The sequence below is a fragment of the Anas acuta genome, chromosome 5 (assembly GCF_963932015.1).
Source record: "Anas acuta chromosome 5, bAnaAcu1.1, whole genome shotgun sequence".
Taxonomy (NCBI): domain Eukaryota; kingdom Metazoa; phylum Chordata; class Aves; order Anseriformes; family Anatidae; genus Anas; species Anas acuta.
In genome coordinates, this window is record NC_088983.1 from 8,847,272 (window position 1) to 8,871,684 (window position 24,413).

Genomic DNA, 24,413 nt, shown 5'->3' on the forward strand with positions numbered 1-24,413 from the left:
AAAGAACAACCGATACAGGGAAACAAATTGAGCCATCAGTGAGCCGCAGTCCACAGCCATCTTACAAAAAAAGCAAAGAAGCTTGCCACAAGGTAGGATAAATACACGTCACTAAAACACGTGCCGTCTACCTGTCTCTGTTACAACAGCATCACTTTATGTGTGTCATCAGCAGAGCCCAAGGGGCCACATAGCTTCTGTGGGTCCAGGAGCACAGCTGGGTGCCTGCTGCAGGCTACCACAAGCTACAGGCATGGCTATGCCATTCCCACACTGATCGCCCTGCCTGTCTGAGAGCTGATGGGACTGAATGTTCACATCTTTGGACAGGATTCAACCCAGCTGCTCCCAGCTGGGACGAGTGTCTCTCTTGGCTGCAAGGTCACTGTTGTTGTCCTTCTCTTTCTCAGGCACAGACTTAAAGGCTGTTATATAGGCCTTGTGTTGGTCCAGGTGTCACACATGGCTACCTGCCTGCACATACTGAAGGGTGAAAATATACATGGCCTCATTCCAGAAATCTCCAGCAGCTTCAGAACAGTTGCTGCCTCAGAGATGATTTAGAGTCTTGGTGGTTTGAGGTGAAAATGGCTCTAGCACAGGCCTTTCTGTGTCTCGGTATGCTTCTTGCTGACTGGAGTTGTTGGAGGTTTGGCAGGAGTCTGCTGTTTGAAGGCCTGGATGACTGAGGCCCAGAAGGAGGAAGGTGTCCTTAAGGAGCTCCTGGGGAGAAATTAAGGGCAAGAGGGTGGTGGCACAGCAAGCTGTTGGCATTATTCTTGTGGCATCTCTTGGGTACCCACCCAAGAAATGTGAAGGAGGCCCAGATCTGTCAGTAGACAAGGATGAGCAAAGAAGAGATCACTGAAGAGCTATGAGGAGAGAGCCAAGATTTGCCTGCACCTTTGTGCCAAGGCTTGGAAAGTAGGCCCCACCAGCCACCTGGGCCACAAGATAGAGCAGTGGGGTGATCCCAAATCTCCAGTGCCTGCTGTTGTTAACACAGCAGTAGGAAGGCTCAGGCCTGAGGGCTGAAGGCAGGCTGCAGCAGTTACAATCTGCCTCACACGGCCACCACACCACCAGGGAGGGCCAACTCCCTGATATCCCCCAGTTCTTTTGGGAACCCAGAGCTGTATTCATCTTCATGTTAGCCCTCTGTGACAAATTTTCTGGTGATTGGTTGTTTTGAACATCTGGGAGCACCCCAGGGGGTTCCAGAGATGCTGTGCATGGGAATCCCCCTCTCAACTCTTTCTTCCAAGACTTGATGATTTTGGCATGAACTAAGCAGAAAGTCTGGCCAGTTAATTTTTTAGATAAGCCACTCGAGTAACAGAAGCCTTATTTAAATAGCCTTCACTCCTAAGGCTGTCAGTTATAGCTGTGCTAGCTTTATGGAGGCATCAAGCACGAGTGCCTACTGGTTTCATGTATGGGGTAAAAAGTGGGCATGAAACAGCAGCACAAAACTTGCCAGTCTCAGGGCTGTTCTCAGCTCTTCACTTTCACCACATCTGCTCCAAAATCTATGCTTCCCTCAACCTTTTGACATCACTGGCTTTGTAGTTTGACGTCAAATTTATGAGTGCATTTCTGAGGCTCCTGATGGCTCTCCTGATTATGAATCAGTTCCTCTGACCATGGTACATTTTCTAGAAAATCTGATAGGTATAATAAAATAAATCTGGTTGGCAACATCATTTCTCTGATGTTTTCAAGGAGAACTTTTTTCAGTCACCAGTACCAAAAGTCCCAAAATCATGAATCATGGCCTTAGAGTCATGAGACTGGGGAAAGAAAGTCGACTGATATGGGGGACTTGGGAGTCTGTGTTTCAGCTGTGAATTTCCCCTATCTACTCTTTCATCCTTTACCATGTATGACATGTATATAGTTTTACCTACCACCTTGACTGAGGCAGTTTTAAACCCTGTAGCTGAAGCTTTCATTTTTACATTTCTCTCTTATCTGCCTGGCATTGTTTTTTCATCTACAGTCCCTCACCAGCCAGTGTAATAGGAACATAAGATGCCCGTTTTATGGAAGGATTGCAGTTTCGAGCCACGTCATTCATCAACCCTGAATTACGTGACAGTTCACCTCATTGTCCCCACAGCTGCTTATTTTAGCACAATAGTATGTTTAAGGAAGTGGATGTGTGGATCTAGGCAAATGACCACATACACGTATTTAAAACCTCTGGTTACTAAGAGTTCACATCTATGAACATTGTATCACAAAATAAATCAAACGCTTTCTTCACTTTTTTCTTATCAGAAATGGTTGCTCCTCCTGAATGGCAGATGATGATCTTCTCTCTTCTGACAAATATGTTCCTTTAATATATATATATATACATATTATTATTTTTTAATGACCACTTATATATGCAGTATAAAGTTATTTATTGAGACTGTATAACTGATCTCAAGGTTCTGCTGCTTCATCACAGCAGCTATTTGTGGTTCCTGACAGTGGTCTGCAAATGCTCCATAGCTGCTTTAACCAGCAATAGTGAACAGAGAGATTATCTGCTTTCACCACAATGCTGTCTGTCTGGTGTCTCACAGTTGGAGACTGTTGCAACCACTGATGTAGGAGTGCTTACTTCTCACAAAAAAACTACCTAAACTTCAGATGACTACATTTGATTATCAAAACAAAGCCTATGCCTTGCGTTGGTTCAGCAGAAGGATGCATAGAGATATTTCTTGTTTCATAAGAGTCTTCTCCATGGCCACAACAGCCAGAGAATGCTCAAAAGAGGGCAAAACTCAAATAGAAATCTAACAAATGGACAAAAATTGCCAGTTTCATATTTCAGGAATCACATGGAAGGCTTTTGTATGGTTTTGGTTTTCATGAGTTGGTATTAAAAATGCCTCATACAGTTTTTATTTATCTCTGCATTCAAATCCCATGAATGCTTTCCCCTTCATTAAGCTAGGATGGAGGCAGCCGTTGTAAGATGGAGCTGCGCTCAGGCTGGATTCCTCATATAGTCCTCTAGCTTTGAAGTACCTTTTTTTTTTTTTTTTTTTTTTTTTTTATTTTGAAACTATATGGTGTCAAATCCCGTTGCATTGTGTATTTCATTAAAAATGGTCAGTCTGCTGGGTAAATAAGTGGAGCTGCTGCTGCCTTTCCTTTACATGCTGAGCCTGCCTGAAAGGAATGACTTTATGTACTAGTCTCTTTATTACTAATGAAGGGAATATAATAATAATTATCATCATCATCATCATCATCATCATCATCATCATCACTGACTTAATGGGCTAATAGGTCATAACCTTTTTTTATGCACAGAAATAGCAAAAACATTGTTTACTTTCAAGAACAGCAGAGCAACTAATCCACAACAATTTCTTGCTTTCTATTAAAGCTAACAGACACAAAAGCTAGTGGCTGGAAACTCAAGAGACAGGTAACATAGTTTCTGCGTGAGAAAGAGAAGCCTAGATTCAGAATGGGAGTGATGTGGCTGGTGATGAGTATTGTAGATGGTACGTCTGCCATATTTAGGAACTGATGACTCACAATACTAGATTTGAGCGGTCAGACCAATATTATCTTTGTAATACTGTGTCAAATAGTTATGGTACCGCATACTACTAAGGAAAGCACACAAAACAAAGAGAAACTCAGGTCCTGTTTCATTAAAGGCTGATTTACACTTTAAAACATGAGTGAGGGCTGATATCCTTCACAAATACTGGGGGCAGGAAGGGAGGTGTGAAGGGCTGGTTTGTTTTTATCCTAATCATTACAAGGATAGCTTTATTTTTTTATTATTATTATTAATCTCCAAATAAGCCCCACAAAATTCTCATCTCTTCCAATAATTCTTGGCATAGAAGGATGATTGGAAAATGATTTGAAAATGAAAAATATATAAATAATGTGCTCTGCTGATATACTTGTATTCATGTATTCATGTTAGGGCTTTCACTGTGTCTCTTTTTTTTTTTTTTTTCTGCCCTTCTGTATCTCAGGTGAATTAATCAAAAGGTTTTCAACCAGTGCTGTGTTCAACTATTGTGTTTTTTTCTACCTCCCCTGAATTGTATCTGAAATTTTCTTTTTATGTCTTTCCTAATAATGGTTATTTTATTGCTCTAACTTCTTTGTTGGAAATCAAAAGTTTTACATGAGCAGCTAATAACAACAGACAACTGCAAAATAAAGCCTTTTGCTTTCTCCCTCATTTTCACTTCCCTCTTTACACCTAGCGTTAGCAAAAACACTTCAGAATCTTCAGGGAAGATCACATATTAATGCAACTGGCCTGGATATGCAGCAGCAGCACTCAGTGACGCTCATCAAGTCTCCACACTTCTCAGGACCCTTCTCAGGACCCTTTTCTGCTTCATGCAGGACCAGACTCCAGTGAGGATCTTTAAATCTGAAACAATAAGCTCTAAGTTAACAGGCTCACAAAAGCTCACGTGTTCTTCAGGATTTAGCAGTTAAGTTTTCAAAGTAAAACCAAAAAAAAAAAGTGATGTGGTTGGAGTGGCTGTCCGTCTTCTATGTGGCTCAAATGACCACAAGCACTGCTTACCCAAGGTGCTTTACTTAGGACTTGCAGCATCCACACAGGTGCCTGGTGGGATACTTTTGGTGCAAAGGCCCCTAAATAGTCAGGAGAGACCAGCAGCACCTCTGGAGGTTGGTGGAGGGTGCAGTTCACTTTCAGGCTAAGCTGCTCTCAATACAGCCTCTCCCTCCATCTGCTTCTGGCTGCTCTGCTCCTGGCCACATGCTACTGCTAATCCCCTTGTGCCTGCCCAGCTGCTGCTGTGACCCTGGAAGGCCAATTCAAAAAGGCAAACCGACGGACAACTGACCCAGATAGAAAAGGAGACGCATTTTCTGCTAGCTTACCACTCTGCATGAGTTCACTGCAGGGTCAGGCAATGTACTGGTCAGGGAGAAGGCAAAGAAAAGATCGGTGACAGTCAGGCTGTTATTCTGATGTGGCTGTGATGTGAAACCACATTCTCACAGCATCCCAGGTTCATGGTCTCATCTCCCACGAGCTGTGTGGGACATCTCTGCAGGATAGTTCAATGCTCTCTCATGCCGGGCAAGTGAGAGGACAGATGACCACCACGCAGGCTCTCCTGCACAATAGCACCGTGCTTTGGACCCTAGCCACAAGATGGGACATCTGATTCCTAGATCAAACATCAGTGCAGTGTTTGAATTCAGATCTGCCACTGTCTAGGAAAGCCCAAGAACTCCTCCTTTCCATTCCTCCCAGTAAAGCTGGGCTGCCAGCCATAAGAGATGCTAAGTGCAGTGGATCAAGGACAGAGGGAGAAAAGGGCAGGCAATGTCAAGAAGGTTTTATGGACCCATTTGGTAGGCTGTCAGCAAGACAGAATCACAGAATCACAGAATCATCCAGGTTGGAAGAGACCTCCAAGATCACCTAGTCCAACCTCTGACCTAACACTAACAAGTCCTCCACTAAACCTCATCATTAAGCTCTAAATCTAAATGTCTTTTAAAGACCTCCAGGGCATTTCTGCTGCTTTTTTACCACACATCAAGAAAGTTGGATTTCGCATCCACACCCTTTTTACTTGAGCATCTCAACATGCCCTGACCTCTTCTAGGATTTTCTCTGTGTAAGATCTCAATACATTAGAGCAGGTAGGCACTCCATTTTAGGAGCAAGAAATGTAATTACCTATTTGTCTAACAAGTGGGAACATAACACAGTGAGATTAGAAGCCCTACCATAGATCTACCTTCCCCAATATTGTGAGTATTACCCAGGCCAAGAGCAGATGTCCAAGGAAGAGGGTAAATATAGAGCAGGCTCTCAGCAAATATTTTGTAGTAGATTATCCCATCTTACTGTGATTTGTGCTCAGGTGCTTACCAGAGGTGTTGTCTCTGTTCTGTCAACAAACCAGGAAGATGAGATATTTTATAGGTGATAAACATGCATGTGCTGACTGAGGTTTGAGTCTTACTCGGTGAGCCTCAGGGAACAAGAAGCTCCTGCATGCTGCTAAATATGTGTTGAGCTGTTGAAGCAAAACACAGTCATAATCTGATGTTAACACCCAACAGTAGCTGGTAAGCCCTAGCAGAAACAGAGCTGTCACAGAAAGGAGGGGACAGCTACTTTGGACAGGCTGTGCTCAACAGGTTAGCCTGCTGCCCCCAGTGAGGTGCCCACGGGTTACCAGCTGCTCCTTTAGACAAAGCAGTAGGATCGTGAATGCTGCATTAGGGAGATGTGGGGATTCTGCCATCGCAGCCCAGCCACCATAGACGAAGACAGGACTTCGAGTCCTCTGGGCTGAGCAGGACATGAAAACAGCAGACTCTAAAGGCCTGCATAATAACATGCATTCAGTTCTAGCGAGTCAGTATTACAAGGAGAATTTTCATGAATTGCCTGTTCAGTGCTGCTTTCTGATCTGCAGTTTGAGGGGAAAAACCCTATCCAGTCCTGGTGAGCTGAGTAGAGACTTGTCAAGCTCAGGGCCAGAAGACTGCTCTGGATAGGGCCCAGAGCCAAGAGAAAGGCAGGGGGCAAGGGGAGCAAATGGGTGCCCTCCCCTCCTCCTTCCTGGAACGGGGCTGCGATCGGGAGCATTATTGCTGGGAAGGATCCAGGCTCCTGAGCTGACAGGCCAGACCTTTGCAAAAGGCACCAGGCACATGTTTTTTTCTTCCTGAGTGTAAATTCATGCGTATGACCGCTCTTTGTTGGTTGAGACTTTGCGGCTGGCAGCTGGCAAGGGTCTCCTGAGCCCAGCATCGTCCCTGTGGTTGAGGTGCTGCACTGACAGACAAGAAAAAAAAAAAAACAACCTGGTGCAGGCAGATTAAAAAGTCACATGCATCTCCTTCCTGAGGCTCTCACAGGTGCCAGACACACAGGAAGGAGACATGGCCTGGAGGCAGGGCCTTGCCTCTCCCTCATCACTTGGCTGATGCAGAGAGGAGGCACGAGGATGGGCTCCATGCCTCTCCCTGCCCCCCCTAGCACCCGCAGACCTTCCTGAGGAAGAGCATGGTGCAGAGAGGAAGCAGCAGGCTGGGAGCAGTGGCAGCGCACAGCAGAGCCCTGCTGATGGGCCTGTGCTGCTCCATCCCCTCCTTTCTTGTGCTGCACACGTGCACAGACATCATGGGGGACACGGGAGGAGGCCAGAGGCCCAAAAGCCCTGAGGAGCTGGGCCTGGAGAAGCTGAGGAGCAGAGCAGGAAGGGAGGAGGCAAAGGAAGGTGGCAAGCGAAAGAAACATTGGGAACTGTGTGTCTACAGAATAAGTCCTCTTTGGGAACATGTGTCTACAGAATGGCTTCTACCACTTCCTTCCTGCTCTGCACCATTGCTGGCTGCTTGCTGGTGAGGCAGGTACCTCAGGGGGAAGCATGCCTTCGCACAACGAGTGGCGAGCAACAGGCGTAGGCAGTGCAAAAAGAAGAATTCGCAGACAAACAGGGCCAAGAAGCACATGAAGCCCTGGGGGAGGGGAGGAGAGTGCACCTTCAACCACTCGGAGAGGTTTTGTGCGCTACGGTGTTGTTGCTCATGGCTGAGACAGCGTGCGACTCTGCCACGTCCCCACCTCAGCTGCTGCTGCCTCCATCACCTGTTTCATTCACCTGCTGTGCTTCACAGCTCTGTCTCCAAGGCACCTTTGTGTTACACAGGTTCCTGGTGGTCTCACATCGCTCAGACGTGAGGAGAGGACGAGCTCTCCTATGCCATGCTCTGGGTGAGGTCTGGCACAGAACCTCTGCTGACCCAGAAATCAATCGCTGCCTTTATCCCTCCTCCAGCACTGTTTGGTTGGTGGCCTGCAGAAGGCCTCATCTCATTGACCCAAGGTGGCAGGTGCCCAGAGGCAGAAAGAAATGAATGTCACTCCTTATCACAACTATCACATTTCTAAATAAATACCAGCTATGACTACACTTTCACTACTAGAAAAAAAAAAAAAAAAAAAGAAAAAAAAAAAAAGGAAACAAATTCGAAAACATTGCAACAGCCCTGCTGAGTCCTGTGCCGTCTTCCCCCCACACAATAGTGAGGACCCTCTTCTTCAGTCATCCTGAAGCTGGGACATTTGAAACTAAAGGAAGCTTCAGATCCTTCTAGAGAGACCTGAACATATCCATTGGACACCAGATGGTCCAGCTCTCAGATGAGGAGACGTGTCCCTCTGGCACTTGGCTGGATCAAGGCATTGTGGCCTGACTAACACAGTGACCACTGCCTGCTAACCTCTAAAGGTTTCAGCATGCAAGCGGAGCATGGTTTGCCGCAGAGGGAAGTGGAAGGTAGACACTGAGCAGGTCACACCCTACAGTGTACTTCTTCCACACCAGCAGCACTTTCTCAGTTCCTGTGTCTACAGAATCCCCATTCCAAGTGTCACCCTGAGGAACAGCTTTCTGTGCCACTGTTGCTGGGGATGGCAGGTACCGCTGCCACTGCCCCACCTGCTTGCTTACCAAGACTGGAAATGCATCTTCAATACGAAGCTGCTGTCACTGGGGCTCTGACTGTGTTTGTGTACTTGCTGCACATGAACACATTTTGGCATGGGCCAGGAGGACTTGGTCTTTATGGCTGTGGCTAGCACATCACTGCTGTGAGGATTTTGCAGCCTAACGCAGCCTTCGTCCATTTCCTCATACCATCCTTATCTGCATTAACTGAACTAGGTCTGGGGACTGAATGTCCCTCAGGCTATCTTGAATGATAGGTGCTCTGTTAGGCATTCAGGCAGAGCTGCTTATGCAGCCCCGGGGAGAGGAGGGAACGGCCCCACCAGCTCGCCCACCCTCCCAGAGATGTAGGAGACAATGCAGGTCCTCACTGCCCTGGGAGCAAACTGCTTCCCCCTATGTCTGCTTGAGATTGGCCCAAACCAACAAAAAATAAATGTTCATAGGCTGACACAAGCTACTTTCTCCTCTGCATGAACACAAGGTTAAAGAAATTGCTCGTGCACAGTGAGGATGAAGGCTCATACTCCACCTCTGTGTGAAGGGACTCAACTCTACCAACACATCTCACCGTGGCAGTTAGCTGACTGTTCCCTGGAGCAGGTGTCCACCTGAGTGCCCAAAAATTAGGCCAGACAAGATCTCTTCTTATTAAATGTCTTGCACCACAGGCAACTTCAACTCATAAATACAGGAAAGTACAAGTTTTAAGAGAATACAACACCATTACAGCACATTCACCTCCATGTTCCTCTCTTCATTTGGTAGATTTCCTTGTGGAAGTCGTGTGACTTTGCAATTAGTGCTTCTCCTAGCACTACATAACACTAACCAAATGCCAAGTCTGCTCTTGTGTATGGTTGCCTTGGAAAGGTGGAGTTTTTGTAACCACTCCTTTTCAAGGAGCATTAATTTTCTTCACCACCGTTTCTTAAAAGCATACATATTCTTCTCTTCAATCTTGTTTACTTCCTTTCACTACACATTTCCTGTTGTTTCCCAGAGGTATCAAACAGATGTGACAGGCAGTTTTGCTGACTTGCTATGGTGAATGTTACATAGCACTACAAGTTTTTGCTCCTCATCTACAGTTATTCACTGAGAGAGGTGTGAATTATCTAGATCTGAACCACTGTGCTTTATTACAGTGTGGAAGTGCATGCCAGTATCCAGATTCTAGTTCCTGTATGCTGGGTAGTCTCTGATACATTAAGTGCCCTCAACCAATTGAGATAGTTGTCCCATTTGACCAGAAATGATAGCTTCTTCCACCAGCCTCCATCTGAAATCTCAGCAGTTTGCAATTTTTGTTACTGAGTTTGAAAAAAAAAAAAAAAAAAGATTGGAGATTTATACCCTTAATGCTGTTAATTTCCTCTGCAAAGCAACTTTAGTATTTGATCAGCAGCTCGATTCTTATGTCTTATTTATGAGGCAGCCTGGTTTAAGGTCAGTCCCCAGCCCCTGTTTTAGTGACTAGGCATGCTATAGTCAAGAAATTCCTTGTGAGGAAAGCCACTTCTTCCTGGAACTAAATCAAACCTGGCTTCCAGGGGATACTACAGAATAGTAGCAGGTCTTGGAAAGCTCACCTGTCCTAGATGGTTTCCCAAGACAAGCATCCCATTTGTTCCCCTGCGATGCCCTTACACCACTTATGGGACTTTAACCTTTACTGACACATCTCTAAGTGATACAAATGTTAACTTTCTATTTTGCCTTTTCTGATTCTCAGGAAAAAAAAACAGCTGGAAAGAAATCATGGCAAATTCTACAGACTGTCTCGAAGCTCAAAAGGATAATGTCACCATTTGCAAAGGCATTTCCTACAAAGACAGCAAGACACTTCTCATTGCTGTTTACAGCTTTGTTTTTGCAGTCGGCCTTCCAGCAAATTGCATAACTTCTCTGCTTACATTTATGCAAATCCAAAGGAACAAAGTAGTTGCCATCTACATTTTCAGTTTATCTTTGTGCGAGCTGATGTATTTAAGTACCTTGCCTCTCTGGATTATCTATGTGCAAAATGAGCACAAATGGTACATGGGTGAACAGATTTGTAAAATAACAGGATTCATTTTTTTCTGCAACATATACATCAGCATTCTGCTTTTGTGCTGTATTTCTGTGGATCGCTATGTGGCATTGGTGTACGCTCTGGAATCAAGGGGAAGAAGAGAACGGAAAAAGGCAATCATAATCGTATGCTTTCTCGTTGCTGTGGTTACAATAATCCACAGTCCAGTATTTTACATGAAGAGTATACATAACGATACCTGCTTTGAGACTTTACCCCTTGACAAAACACTGGCTTCTTTCGGCTTTGCCAGATTCCTATTTGGATTCGCCATACCTTTCATGATCCTCATTTTCACAAACTACAAAATTTTCCAAAGTACAAAAATAAGTACCAGCTTGACTTGTCGCCAGAAGACCAAAGTGAAGTATCTGGCAATTGCCATTATTGTCATTTTCCTGATCTGCTTTTCTCCCTACCATGTGGTACTCTTAATAAGGTCTGTATACTTTCTGCTTCATACAGATTGCTCATGTCCATTTGAAAAAGACATATACCCAGTTTTTACAGTGTTTCTGTGTTTATCCACTGCAAACAGTGTTGCCGATCCAATTATTTACGTGCTGGTTAGTGAAAACGTCAGAAAAGACATTTTAAGGACTCTGAGAAGATGGAGGTCGAACTCATCCAGGTTCAACTCATCTCTTAGTCATAAGAGTGAGAGCACCAGACAGAAAACATCAAAAGAATTGCAGGAAGGAGTACAAAGAGAAGAAAACAAAGAAAGAGCAAATTCATCCCCCATTGAAAAGACCTGTTATACCAGCAAAGACCCAGAAGGTGGTAGCTAGCAGTTCGCTGCTGCACCTAGCTGCTGACAGCATGTAAGAAGTTCCAAACTTGAGCTGCAGGCTGCTTGCTGCAGCACACAAGTATTTACAGGCTGATGTGTGAAGGAAGGTTTTTTTACATTACGTGGGCCAGCAACTCCTAGAGGACTCTACAGGAATGATGCTTCTTATTTATGTTTCTCTCCTACGATAAAGTTTGCTCACCACTATCATCAATGCAAACCTTGCTTTGTGAAGGACGTGTGGAATAAACTATGAAATTTACTGTGACTCAGACTGAAGTCTTAAAAGCTCATTTTTTTTGGAACTACTCTTCTCCGTTCACAAACTTAGAGACAGTTTTATCTTCTGAGTTGGACAAAAAAGAAACACCGTACCTAGGAAAACAATGTAAGGCCCATTCTTCTGGTTGAAATTACTGGTCCTCGAGAAGGTACATGTTAGATTCTCATACACATGCACCGTTGTTAACGTTTGCGGTTAACCAGTGGAAAATATTAAAAATGAGGAAGTCTTTCAATAAGAGCCTTGAAAATGTTCCTAATGCAGAAGTATGCAGCTTAATCTACCTTGCACATTCTGAATATAATTGAGGGCAAAATAATGTCCTGAAAACACATAGCAACAGTACTACAGTGTTACTTGAGAAACGGCACAGTCCTGACATTTTTATAAATGTGCATTTCAAATGCTTAATATTTTAGAATTAGTAGATTTTACATGTTTTGCTGTAAATTCTGGAATGCACTGAAGTATATAGAAAATGTATAAATTTCCAAGTGGAATTGGGGACTGTTTTTATGCTATCTCTGAACATTTGTTGAAGTTGTGTTTCACTTCTGACTAAGATAACATTTCCCTCCCAGTATTGATCTGTTGTTTTTCTCAGTGTGTAGGAGTCTATACAAGAGGTAAGAGCCTTACAGAAAAATGAAGGGTGGCAGCATGGAGAATGTAGTCCCTTTTGCACATAGAGAGGGACTGCCTTGGACATGCTGGTGGTGCATAATGAGACTATGCTGGACAGATTTCGTTGTTACTGCCTCTGCTTTTGTTGTGAATAAATTACTGATGGCAGTATCCTGTGCCTTCAAACCAGAAATTACAAAATAAGAATTGTATAAACCTGCCACCTGGCAAGATTTAACTGAACACTTTCTTCATATTTGTATGTGATCAAAATAAAACAGGAAAAGATCATGAACCAATTGCATGTTTATTTGAGTACAAGTTTCTAAAGTGTTCCACGGTGTCATTCTGCTTTATCTGCAATGTTGTATTTCAGTAATATTTTTAAAGGCCATTAATGTCCACATTGCTGAATTGAACTAATATTAGACAAGGTTAATGTAAATATTTGTTAATGTTTTTAAATTGTCATAGATATTCCTGTACTTAATGCTTGATACTTACACACTTTTGGAAAGAAGCATTGTGCCAAAATGGCATTGCCTCAAGTTATTGTATTTATGATATATTTATTTTTTGTATTATTTAATGGCTCCTCTGGCATCTTTCTATGAAATGTTTGTGTCCTCAAAAATTGTTCACATGGTACTGAATGGACTACAATATTGTTTCTAGGAAAAATGTGAAATTCTGTTGTGATGTTAATTAACAGATAGTGCTTTTCTATTTCTATATGCTTCCTAGAGATCAAACTTTCTAAGGTGTAAAGAAGAGATTTGTGAAGTGCTGAATACCCACAACTTTGCTGCAAATCAGATTTTCCATTACTAAAAAAAAATTGGTAGCAGGCGTTGCTCGTAACAGCCCCAGTGGTGTTGGTTTATCGCTGAAGATGCGTATGCAAACTGCACCAACCTCAGGATTTTCGTAGTCTGACCGTAAAACTTTGATGAATAACAGCAGTGAATTTGTAAGAAACCAAAGAGACAGACTTCTGAACTGGCTGAAATGGATGCAAATTAGATATTCACCCTGATGAATTTAGAAATCTCTCTTTGATGTTTTTTCTCTGATAAAAAGTGAGTGTATTTAGAGCAAACAATATTGGAGTCCAGGGGCACAGAAGCAGGGGACAGGAATTAGGGTCTGATGCAACAACAGTAATTCCAGTAATTCTTTTTCCTTGCCTAGTTTACTTGCTGTTCCAAATCACTTTATCATTGTGCATCTTAATGAAAATCCTTGGAGCATCTGTGTCCAGCCAGGCTCTGAAATAAACCCCTCTGCAGCCTGATCTAACTTCAGAGATGACCTACACAATCTCCAGCGGTCCTTTCTAACCTAAATTATTCTGTGACAGAATGCTGAAGGGATTACAGGGGCCAGGTACCAAGCAACTTATCCATACAGGAAAACTGCAAAATCCTAACTTCTTTAGAAGTTATAAGTAGAACAACAGTTTTATGGCTAAGTGAAGACACCAAGAAATGCTATTTCCATGTTAAAATATCCCATCAGGTACTGACTGTTCCAATGTGATAAATTGAAGCGCGTGATCTCAGCGTTTTGTCACACAGCATCTGATTATGCCATAGGGCAAAGGAAGAACCTCAGTACTGGGATGCTGGCTGGAGACCCAGCAAAGGACACTATTAGGATCAGAACGGATCTGAAAGGTTGACTGAATGTGTGGATATTTTCATCTTTCCCTCCTGGAAGGCAAACACCAGTGAGCCTGCAGGGATCGCTTCACTCTGTGAAGAACAATTCACCTACTACATCTTACCTGCAGTTCTCAACCAAGCTGTTTGGATCTGCCCCCGGTAACCTGCCAGCTTTCTCAACTCATCTTAAGCTATAAGATGACTTGGAGAGAGTACAGAACCAAACCTAGGCTGTGCTTCCTAACTTCATCTTTAGACAGACAGGTTTCCACAGAGACGTAGGACCATAGAATCACAGAATCACAGAACATCCAGAGTTGGAAGAGACCCATGAGGATCATCGAGTCCAACTCCTGGCTCCACACAGCACCACACAAAAAATAACCATGTCTGAGAGTGGTGTCCAAGTGTTTCTTGAGCTCTGTCAGGCTCGGTGCTGTGACCACCACCCTGGGGAGCCCGTCCCAGTTCCCAACCATCCTCTGGGTGCAGAACCTTTCCCTAACCCGCAGCCTGACCCTCCCCTGACCCAGCTCCATGCCGTTCCTTCAGGTCATGTCACTTTCACCAGAGATAATAAAAAAAATATTATTTTATTTTTACATGTGTCTCAGCCATTCTTAGAGTACCTAGGAGATAAGTGGATTGCTGATCATTTTAAGTATGACTGTGAAGCATAAAGTGAATAATTTCTGACTATCAACTAAAGCTGGCCAAATTAGTTTTTGCAGATAGTACATATTTTTGTTTATTCATCATTTTAAACTAATTGCAAATACTGCACTTCTAAGTCTTTGCTTGTGGTTACACTCAGAAATCTCCACTCCTGTCTAAGAAGCAATCAGAATGCTCAGTAGCAAATTTTGCCTCAAGAGAACAGTTGAACTTCCTCTACAAAACATGCAAACCCAGCTATGAATAAACCCAGACTCTCTGAGCATGACAAAGTTTCATCTGCAGCTGGTGATCCTGTAGCTGCTCTGATTCAGTCCCTGCCACCATGTATAACTCAATGCTGAATTTCTGTTTGGTGCTGAGTGGTGAAACATAACTCAGAACCAAGCTTTCAAAGAATCTTAGTTTTCCTTTTTGAGAATATTGTCTTCCTACAGGTCATGCTGTGGCATAGGTCTTTTAGGAAACATCCTCTAGAGAGCAAATTGAAGGCAAATTTTCCTCCTAGGTTAGAATATCTGTCTTGTTTTCAAGCCAGTCCAAAATCATGGAACATATAAGGGTGGGGGATTGTATCGGAGAGCTGTAATCACTTTTTGAACACCTTTGGTGTTCAGGGGAAGCATTCAGGTGTCAGCATCCCCAGATCTGGATCTCCCAGCATGTTCTCGGAGACTAGTGTCTAGAGATGAGGATATCACACCTACCAGTCCTCTCCATCTCTTCTGCTCTCTTTTGGGATCTTTGCATCCTGCTGCACTTCGCCTTGTTCCCTGCACGACAAAGCTTTGCACAGGAGAGGGCGCTCCTCGTGTTCTGTTTGCAGTAGGAATGCAGCAGGGCCTCCTAATCTGCGGTTTTCAAGCAAAAGGAGAATGAAGAATAAAGAGAAATCTGTTATCCCAAATTAGACTAATACTAATATCCTGAGAATAGTTGCTAGTCGCTGTTCTCATAAGCAATTAGTAAGAAAAAGTAGGACTCTAAACTCAGTGTAATTTGGATTACAGATAACTTCTAGGGTTTTACTCTTACTCCATCCTGTAAGAAATGCTCACAGATAATGAAGCAAAAACCAGCCGTTCAGGCAGATGAAAAGTCTGCTGAGGAGGGACGATAAGCTATGTGGTAAGAATTTCACAGAACATCATATTAATATCATCTACGCGAGCAACCGCAGAAAAAGACTTCTTAGTACACCGTGAAATGATCCATCCTGTTTGGCAGCTTCAGTCTGTAACAGGGCCCATACATGATCACAAAGCATCCCCTGCATGTTCAAAGGTCTGTCTTGAAATACTTTCTTGAGGGAGGTGAAGAATCAAAGAGAAGAGATACTGTGGGAGAAGAGTGTTGTATGATATACAAAGTCCTGAAAAGCCTCCTAACCCTAGAGTCACAGATGTGCTGCACAAGTATGCAAATACCTGGGTGTTCAGAAAGTTACTTATAAATTCTTCAGTCTGAATCACAGTTCCCCATCTGTAAAATGGAACACTTCTTCCCTTGAGCATTGTCTGTCTTCTCTGTTTAAAGCACGGCCCCTCGCAGGGGATGCTAGAAGGAGCGAGCAGGTGTGCGTGGTGTGCATGTTCCGTGCATACTGCAGCGGGGCACTGAACTGCGTGGAGGCGAATTTCAGCTACTGAAACACAAATTGTACTGAGTCAGCACTTTCAGGGTCAGCTTCAAAGCACTTTATTTGTTTCTATTTATTCCGGTCTCTAGGGGGGGAAAGAAAAAAAAAAAAAAAAAAAGCAGACTTTCATTTAACTTATTTAACTTTGGGCCTCCTGCTAGTGACACGGTTACTAGATCCTTGGGGATTTCACTGGGATTGGTCCCCAATGAGATATTTTAGTGTTTGGAGGAGTTTTGTTGCCTCCAGAAGGTAAGATTAAATTAACAACACAGATCCAGAGAATTGACTTCTAGACTGGAAATACTTAAGGCCAAGTGCTCACGAGGCTCATGGTATCTGTCTGGGTACGGGACTGAAATCAGCCAGTAATGCTAAGAGCATTTGTGGTTGCAGCTTCTGCACATAGCAGGCTGCTGGTGATAATCTTTCAAATCCTCAGTGCTTAGAGATCTGTCCGTGTGGACACTACTTCTCAAGCTCTTCTTTTTCTGGCAAAGAATTTGCAGGTTGGGAAGCACTTCCTTGATGCCAGATTTCTGGAGTAGGTGAGTCTCTGACAGCCTGAAACACTTGAGGCAACAGCACGGTCATTTACCTATTGATTAATTTAGGGTAGCTTTCTCCCTTTCTTAATTACTGTTGAGGACAATACTGGGCTTATACTACCCACTACAGGTAGTTTTTATTATTGTATGTTTGACATTTATCAGTGACTTGACAATATGTTGGATAAAGGACATTGGATAGGGTATTAAAGAAAATACTGTAATTTTCCATTTAGCTGCATTTATGGTTCCTGTATATCTCTAATTCTTTTTTTTTTTTCAAATCTTTCCTAAACAAAATAGAATTTTGGCAATAAGAATTGATTGTCCACAGCTCTTGATGGAGTGGTGTGCTTACCTGCACCACTTGCAGTAATAGCTCTGTCCCAAAGATAACACACAAGTCTCAAGCTAATCTCAGGACTGAATGCACATTATCAGCAAAAAAGCAGAAAAAAATGTTTATTAAATGACAAGGGAACTCGGGATTTTGACCTACTTCTTGCTTTCTTCACATACTGTGGGAATGGCACACCAACAAAAGGCAGGAGATTCTAGCATGAATCTGAAGTTATTGTCAGAAACGAAAAGAGGTGACTGGGAACTTTCTTTGTACACTGGAGTGTGAAGGAGATACAGAAAGACTGTAATGTAATAATAGAAGAGATCTGGGGAGAACAGAGTGTGAGCAGGTAACTTCAGTGCTCCACAAAAGCAGAATTCAGAGAAGTGTGATCCCAGAGCTCAGCAAGGGGCCTTCTCTAATGAGAGGCTGTGGGCCCTGCGTGCTTTATCCAAGGACCAGTCACTCCAGAAACATTAAATCTTTGTATTTTTGTTTTCTTATCATTCAGTTTCAGATACCAGAACCTCTTCTTAGTCAAATTCCATGATGAGAAATAACACTGTACAAGGAAAAATTCCAGAAAACCATAATTTTCTCTGGAGATACTAAAAACCATTAAAAATAACTCCACACAAAGTTAAACCAAAGCTCTGAAACCAGCCCTCTTGCCCTGAAGGTTGTGGATAACAGAATGTGCATCTGAAGTTTTTTTGACTTTAAACTTCCAGGATTTGGAGGAAACATTTTCTGATGTAGAAAAGTAGCCTGTGTGTATGCTTACATCATGTGAAACAATATTAACGTATAATCCTGATTTGTCTGCGTTTCAGTATCGTATGTCTAATTGACTAATATGAAGAAAAGCTTTTACGAAAGCAATGCATCGCTCAAATTGTCAACCCATAGTCAAATACAGATCGTGAGTGCACTGCCTCTATTATGAACCATGCAGCAGAAGTTTCTGAGTTCAGAAATGGCACTGAGAGGTTAATTCTCCTTTTTTTTCCTGTACTTCCAGTCTCTGTTCTGGATAAATATAATGTGTTTTCCAATGTAATTCAAGCCCTGATCCTTTTAAAGCACGGGATTCCCGGAGTTCAAAGTAGGCACAAGAGGGCACCAGACTCTAGCCTATCTGTCCTCCTGCCGTCCTGGACTTCACGGTGGGAGGAAAAAAAACATTCTCTCAAGCTCTCAGCCTGTAATCATAAATTTTTAAGACTTCGTGCTGCTAGGTAAACCACTCCGTACACATGAGTGTCTGTGCCTGTGTGCTTCCAGGCTCGTCACGCAGATAGCTGTTGAAGCAGACGCAAGGTTGGGTTACGATGTTTACCCAGCTACGGCAGAAACACACAACCTTTTTCAAATGGTGCCTGTGAACAGAAAGAAAACCAAGAAGCATAAAACAGAACTGAAAACAAACAAGAAAAGTCATGCAGAGGAAACGACAGAGCCAGTTCCCTTGTTTCACGCAATAAAATGTTGAGGGTGCCGGAGCTCGCCAGGATCTGCCCGTGATTTCCTGGAGAGGATGTCAGTGACGGGGAAACCACCCCAGGCATTCAGTTGAGCCAGGCACTGCAGCATCTAAACACCACGCAAATACTACATAATTCTTCCAGGAGCCCCTCTCGGCCTCCCTGCCTGGGCAAACCCCTCTCACATTGTCCTGCTTCTACTCGCTGCAGCTCCCGTGACTTTATCACAAGTCCATTGGCCCTCGGTGCTATTTGTTAGTCACATTAAGTAAGGCCAATTAAACAGTTATTCTTCTGCTAACATCAGGCATTTTGAAATGATTGCTGGGAAACCGCTGGCCACCGGTAGAGCAGCAGGAGACACGAGTTAACATTCCTTCATTGCCACAGAAGCCAAGGCTGTCATCCCATCAAGGCACAGGACCCAGAGCAGAGAATGAGGCTCGCTCACAGCCTGTTATCTATGTTCATGCTCACGCTCCTAATTGGGTTAACCCTTTAACCAGATAAGTCAGACAGGCATTAACAATCCTTCCCTTAAGGGGAAAAAAATATATTACTTTTTAATAGTACATTTCATGCCCTAGTTTATCTACTTTTTATGCTTATTTTCAGATACCCTCCCTGAACTATAATTGCTGTCTTTGGACACATATATTTACAACATATTTTTTCATATGGACTGTAATTCGGATAAGTCACCATCAAATCAACATCAGCAGTAGCTTGTGGATATGGCATCTTTTACAGTTTAACCTATCAATTCATCAGACTCTAAAACAAAATTTGGAAACAATCCAAGCACTCCAATATGCTACCACTGCCTTCATTTACTCTTCCAGGGAGCACACAGGGCCAATTTCACTTGCAGATAAACTGTTATTTCCACACCAGCTTATCCACTGTTCTCTTACCTATGCCAAATTCTATTTTCCTTATCAGAAGTGGTGGGTCAGAGGAAAATCCCGTTTCTGTTTTGGAAAATGTAAAACAACTAATGCTGTCAACAGTTTGTTGCTGAAGTCTCAGCTGGCACAATTAAGTGACTGTGGAAGAAACTCAGTGTTTTGATTTTTTTTTTCTACTTCCCTCCCCTAGTTTTCATGGTCCAAATTCTTCACAGCTATAAAGAAAAATTAGAAACAAACAACTGGCTAGATATTCTAAAAGAAATGTGTTAGCTTTATCCATGCTTACAAATTATAACTCCCCAGTTTGCCACTACTGCAGAAATTTGTTTCCAGTTAATACTGTAATTTTCAGGGACACAACTTCTCGAAACAGCACAATGCCTTCAAAAAGGCTGATTTTAGGACAAAAACACTGCGAAATCAAAAGATGCAGAACAGCAAAGGTATAAGCCTCACATACAGACCAAAAGATCTCAAAGCTATACTCTAACGTATGTTCAAGGATATACGAAAAAGGAATTATTCATTAACTTCTTCAGCTTGCAACCGCTTCAGGCTATTTTGTTCTTACAGTATCTGCAGTTTTCAAAGGGAGGTAGAGCTGGTGAAGAAGAAAAGATCTTCGTATGCACAGCACAAACACATCATCAGAAGCAGACTAACTCCCGAGAAGAAAATATGGTACTTAGCTTGCTGCAAAGACAGGAATACCTTGTGTAGTGACAGGCTGCACATGTTTTATGAGCTTGTGGGTGCTATTTAATAGTAGATGCTTAGTTGCTATAGCAACTGTCATACCCTATGGTATTTATGCTTAGGTATGGAACACATATTTAAGCGGCACCAGACAACATGGCATTCAGGTGTCCAAGCTGTGTGTTTAAAAGAAAATCCCCGTTATGAAGCAAATAGGTGTGTTCCTTCAGTTGTTAGAAAATCTTTCTAACGTAACACTTGTACAACAACAAAACTAGCTTGTCCCTTATAAACATGGCACAGAGCTCCCATGATGATCCAGAAGAGGGCTTAGACACTTAAAGTAAAACCCCAAACAATGTTCAGCACTTTAAAACCCATCTTTGCCGACTGCCCCTGCCTAACTTGGAGACTCCTGCCGTTTGGTACAGAGCACTGAGCTTTGCCACTAGAGTTTTCTATTGCAGTATTACTGATACTGTATCGCTTTGCAAGTCTGAACTAAATTTTGTATTGTCTGCACTTTGTTTCTACCACAGACGTCCTACCACCACCATGAAGCCTCATACCAGTTCCTGTCCCCCGCCTGCCAGTGCACATATGCATTATTTGTGTTTTCATGGCTGGGACTTCTCAAGCACAGTTTGTAGTCCCTTCAGTTTTTGTAGTTTTGTATATCACCACCACTGAGAACACTTCCTCTGAATCCGCTGACAGATGCAAATCTTGCTTGGAAACATTATTTATATTTTTATTTTGTCACATCCTGGTGGCTGAGGACCACTGGCGGATACTGTAATACGAAGGCACTTGTTCTTTCAGGCCTTTTTGACCAGCAGAGGAAACTGATGATCTGTAACTCCTATAGTTGTGTCTGAAGGGTCCTTGACTCCAACACAAGTTAGCAAAGCAGGCTAAAAGGGTCTGCAGACTAGTACAAGCCCATCTGCTTTCCTGTGTCCTGTATCTCTACTACACTTCCTGCAGTCTAAACATATTAATTCCTCTTCTTACCAGTTTATTATCAGTTCCATAAAGCTACTAGCTGATAAACTGTGGTGGTGGTTTTAGCACATGGGGTTTCTCAGCCAGAACATGTTCATTCTCTGCTCACTTCTTAGCTCAAATCACCCCTAATCCCTAGTGGCCTCCTAGCAGATAGATCTGATACCTACAGCCCTAAAACCAAAGGCCTGAAGCTGGTGACCTGAGGCAGACAAACTTCTGCCTCGGAATGGCTTTCGCTAGCACTGCCAGTGCACCCTCCCTCCCGTCACCTGTCTACTCCAGCTCTTCAGTCACTCAACAGCTGAGCCAACGCTGTCAGAAAACTGCTGCCACATTCAGACGTTCATGAGCTGGTGCGTGCATCAGCGGGTGTGATGAGTGCTGACTGCTCTTCTCATCTTGTGAGCCGCTAACACTTGAAGCCAGTGTCCCTGCCATCCAGCATGAAGCCACGTTTAGCCCACAAATGCACAGCTCAGGAATATTCTCCTCCTCCTCCTCCTCCTCACTCCCTGTGAACTCGGTGGTTTGTTTTACAGGCACCAGATGCCTGCTGCCCTTTGTTCTACCCCCCCTACAACTAGGGCTAACAGCCTTCCCAGGCTCAGGGCCCTGAAGAAGCTCGTCCTTGCTGAACTTTCAGCGACACTTTGTGGTCTGCACGTTAACACGCTGCATTAATACAAAAACACTTTCTCCTAAATTCCGTGTGCTGTGACTGCAGGCTGCGTGTGACGAGGTTGCATCCTGTCTCTGGCTTGCAGGGCCCAGCTGAGCTGCTACAACAGGCTTACTTCTTAGGGAGCAGCCACACTTAATTACCTCCTTTAGCCTTCCTTCCATCTGCTCCTGGATTTTTAGGCAGTGCTCTGCTGCAGGAATGTGCTCGTCTGCAGAAGCACTCAGGACTGTTTCATAACGCTGCTCATTTCAAAGGTGGACAGAATCTGCCAGGTTGGACTTAAAGGAAATGGCACATTACAGCTGGGCCTCCTGCCCTGCTCCCGAGCCAAATTAAAAAGACAAACATAACTTAGGTGCTTTAATCAAACGCTAATTACGAGAAAAACAATACAGGCTCGGAGCACGTCCACATCGTCTTCAGCAGGCAGAGGCAAGCAGGCGCCGTCCCTGCTCTGAAGCAGCCGGATCACAGCCAAAACTCTCCCCAAACACGCGGCCGTGCCGGTACAGCACGGAGCTTGAGCTCCCACACCTTGCCTCTCCACAGCACTCGCTAGCCGGAGCACAGCGCTGCTCTGACGACAGCCACGCGGCTTCCAGGCCAGGGCTGACTCACGTCTGCTTGGCTCACGGCAGTGGCAGCACAGCGCGAGCACACATTTTCCTGCTCTAAACTATTCGCCCAGCTTCAGAGCCCCCGGGGCCCTCAAAGAGAGACAGAAAACGCCGCAGACACGCAGCAGAGCGTAGTGGAAAATGCCTTGTTGTCAGTGCAGAATCGGTGCTGAGGCAGTGCTCAGTCCTATCTCTCTGAAACTATTTGTTTCAGAGCTTAAGCAACCTCCTGACTAATTTTCCTAACCTCTTTATCTGAGGGCTTGCAACCAGCTGGTTGAGAAACCCAGTGCTAAGCCTCGTACAAACACCTAGTGAGGGACAGTGCCTATCAGAGCAGATGAAACAGTCCCTCGGGGGGGCCTTTCCATGGGCTAGAAATAATGCTGGTGCGGTGACCCGACAGCCAGCAAGGACCTTCACCCTACATATATTTCTGTTTCTTAATCACCTACGTAATTGTTAACTGCATCGGCCCTTTAAAACTCTTTTAAAACCACCTTTTTTATATGTGTTCGTGATGTGGAAATATCGTGGACTGAGATCCTTTACACAGCTCAAAACTGCACAAATAAGCTGGGAATCAAGCTTTTTTTTTTTTTTTTTTTTTTTTTTTTTTTTTTTTTTTTTTTTTTTTTTTTTGTCTTTGAAAAGCACAGTTTCAGCCCTGCTCTCAGCCATGGAGTTCCTATTAATTTCTGCGGTTTTATAAACACTGTCCAACCCTAAACCAGCCTTCCCGTCACCGCCGACGTGTGAAAGTCTGGCCAGCTCAGCAGGGGCTGGGTGGCTCTCAGAAAGGAGCAGCAGAGCTCGGAGGCATCAAGCGCAGCCCAGCACGGGCTTGCTCCAGGAGGGGAGGAAGGAAGGGGGCTGGGAGGGAGGCAGCGGGTAGCGGCTGCCTCCAGACGAGCGAGCGTGGCACGCAGGTCACGCCACCCGGTACCAGCCAGCGCCAGAGGAAGAGGCAGGCTGGCGGCTCCCGGGAGAGCCGGCTCTCCGACAGAGCTGGCAGGCTGGGGAGAGCCAGGGCCAGTTGCCAGCAGGGCTCTCTGGCAGCCGCAGCTGCTCGGCCACGGGGGCAGAGGCATGGCTGGAGCCTGTGCACGCACGCAGCTCACGCAGAGGGAAGCCGGGTCTGTCCCCCATACGTGCTGAGCACAACTACTTGATGCCCTGCTAAGGGAAGGGGGTCAGGGTAGCAGCTCCTTGTGAGCCAGCCCTCCTGCTCTCAGGCAGGCAATCCCAAACTAAAATAAAAAAAACAGCCATGCTAAGGCCAGATCTGCACCTAGGCCCTGCTGGGAGAGTCTGAGGCGATGCCTGCTCCTGTCAAACCTGCTGCTTTCACACAAAAAGAGCACCGTCCCCATTCCATCATTTCCTCTGTGGTGGTTACACTTCCATTAGTCTGCCGGTGCTTTTACACCCCCCCATGACCACCACTCCAAAGTTTCTGCCGGCTGCCAATCCACCTTCCTAGAAGAGATCTGCTGAGCTGGTTTGCATCATTTTCCTCCCTGTCGTCTGCGTTAGTCATCACACCAGCAAGCAGGTCGCTCTGCAGCCTCTCACCAGGTGCAACATCTCATTTCTCCAGCAGCTTTGAGCACATATGCTAAATACCTTTTGATTTTAAAGTCTCCTGCCATTCCAGACCTGTAAAATAATTCTCCCCCTCCTTTTTTTTTTTTTTTTTTTAATGCAGTTGTTGTTCTAATTCCAGTTTCCCCTACCAGATTGCTCTGCAGACATTTCTCTTCTGGTTTTGCTCTGTGCTTTGTCTCCAGAACTCATAACTTAGGCATCAGTTCTGCTTTTGCTTGCAGATTACCTTATCTGCAAAGGTTTCATGTGCTGGGATAAATTTCTCAAGATAT

General features: G+C 44.2%; 1 protein-coding gene across 2 annotated transcripts in view; it reads left to right on the top strand.

Annotated features, from left to right (window-relative positions):
• GPR132 (G protein-coupled receptor 132) overlaps positions 1-12,561 on the top strand; it is an 83,030-nt gene extending 70,469 nt beyond the window's left edge. For both annotated transcript variants that reach the window (XM_068682562.1, XM_068682561.1), the window contains exon 2: positions 10,225-12,561. In XM_068682562.1, coding sequence (XP_068538663.1) covers positions 10,251-11,357 — 1,107 coding nt within the window. In that variant the 5' untranslated portion in view covers positions 10,225-10,250 and the 3' untranslated portion in view covers positions 11,358-12,561. The remainder of the gene's footprint in view (positions 1-10,224) is intronic.
• Positions 12,562-24,413: the final 11,852 nt, after the last annotated feature.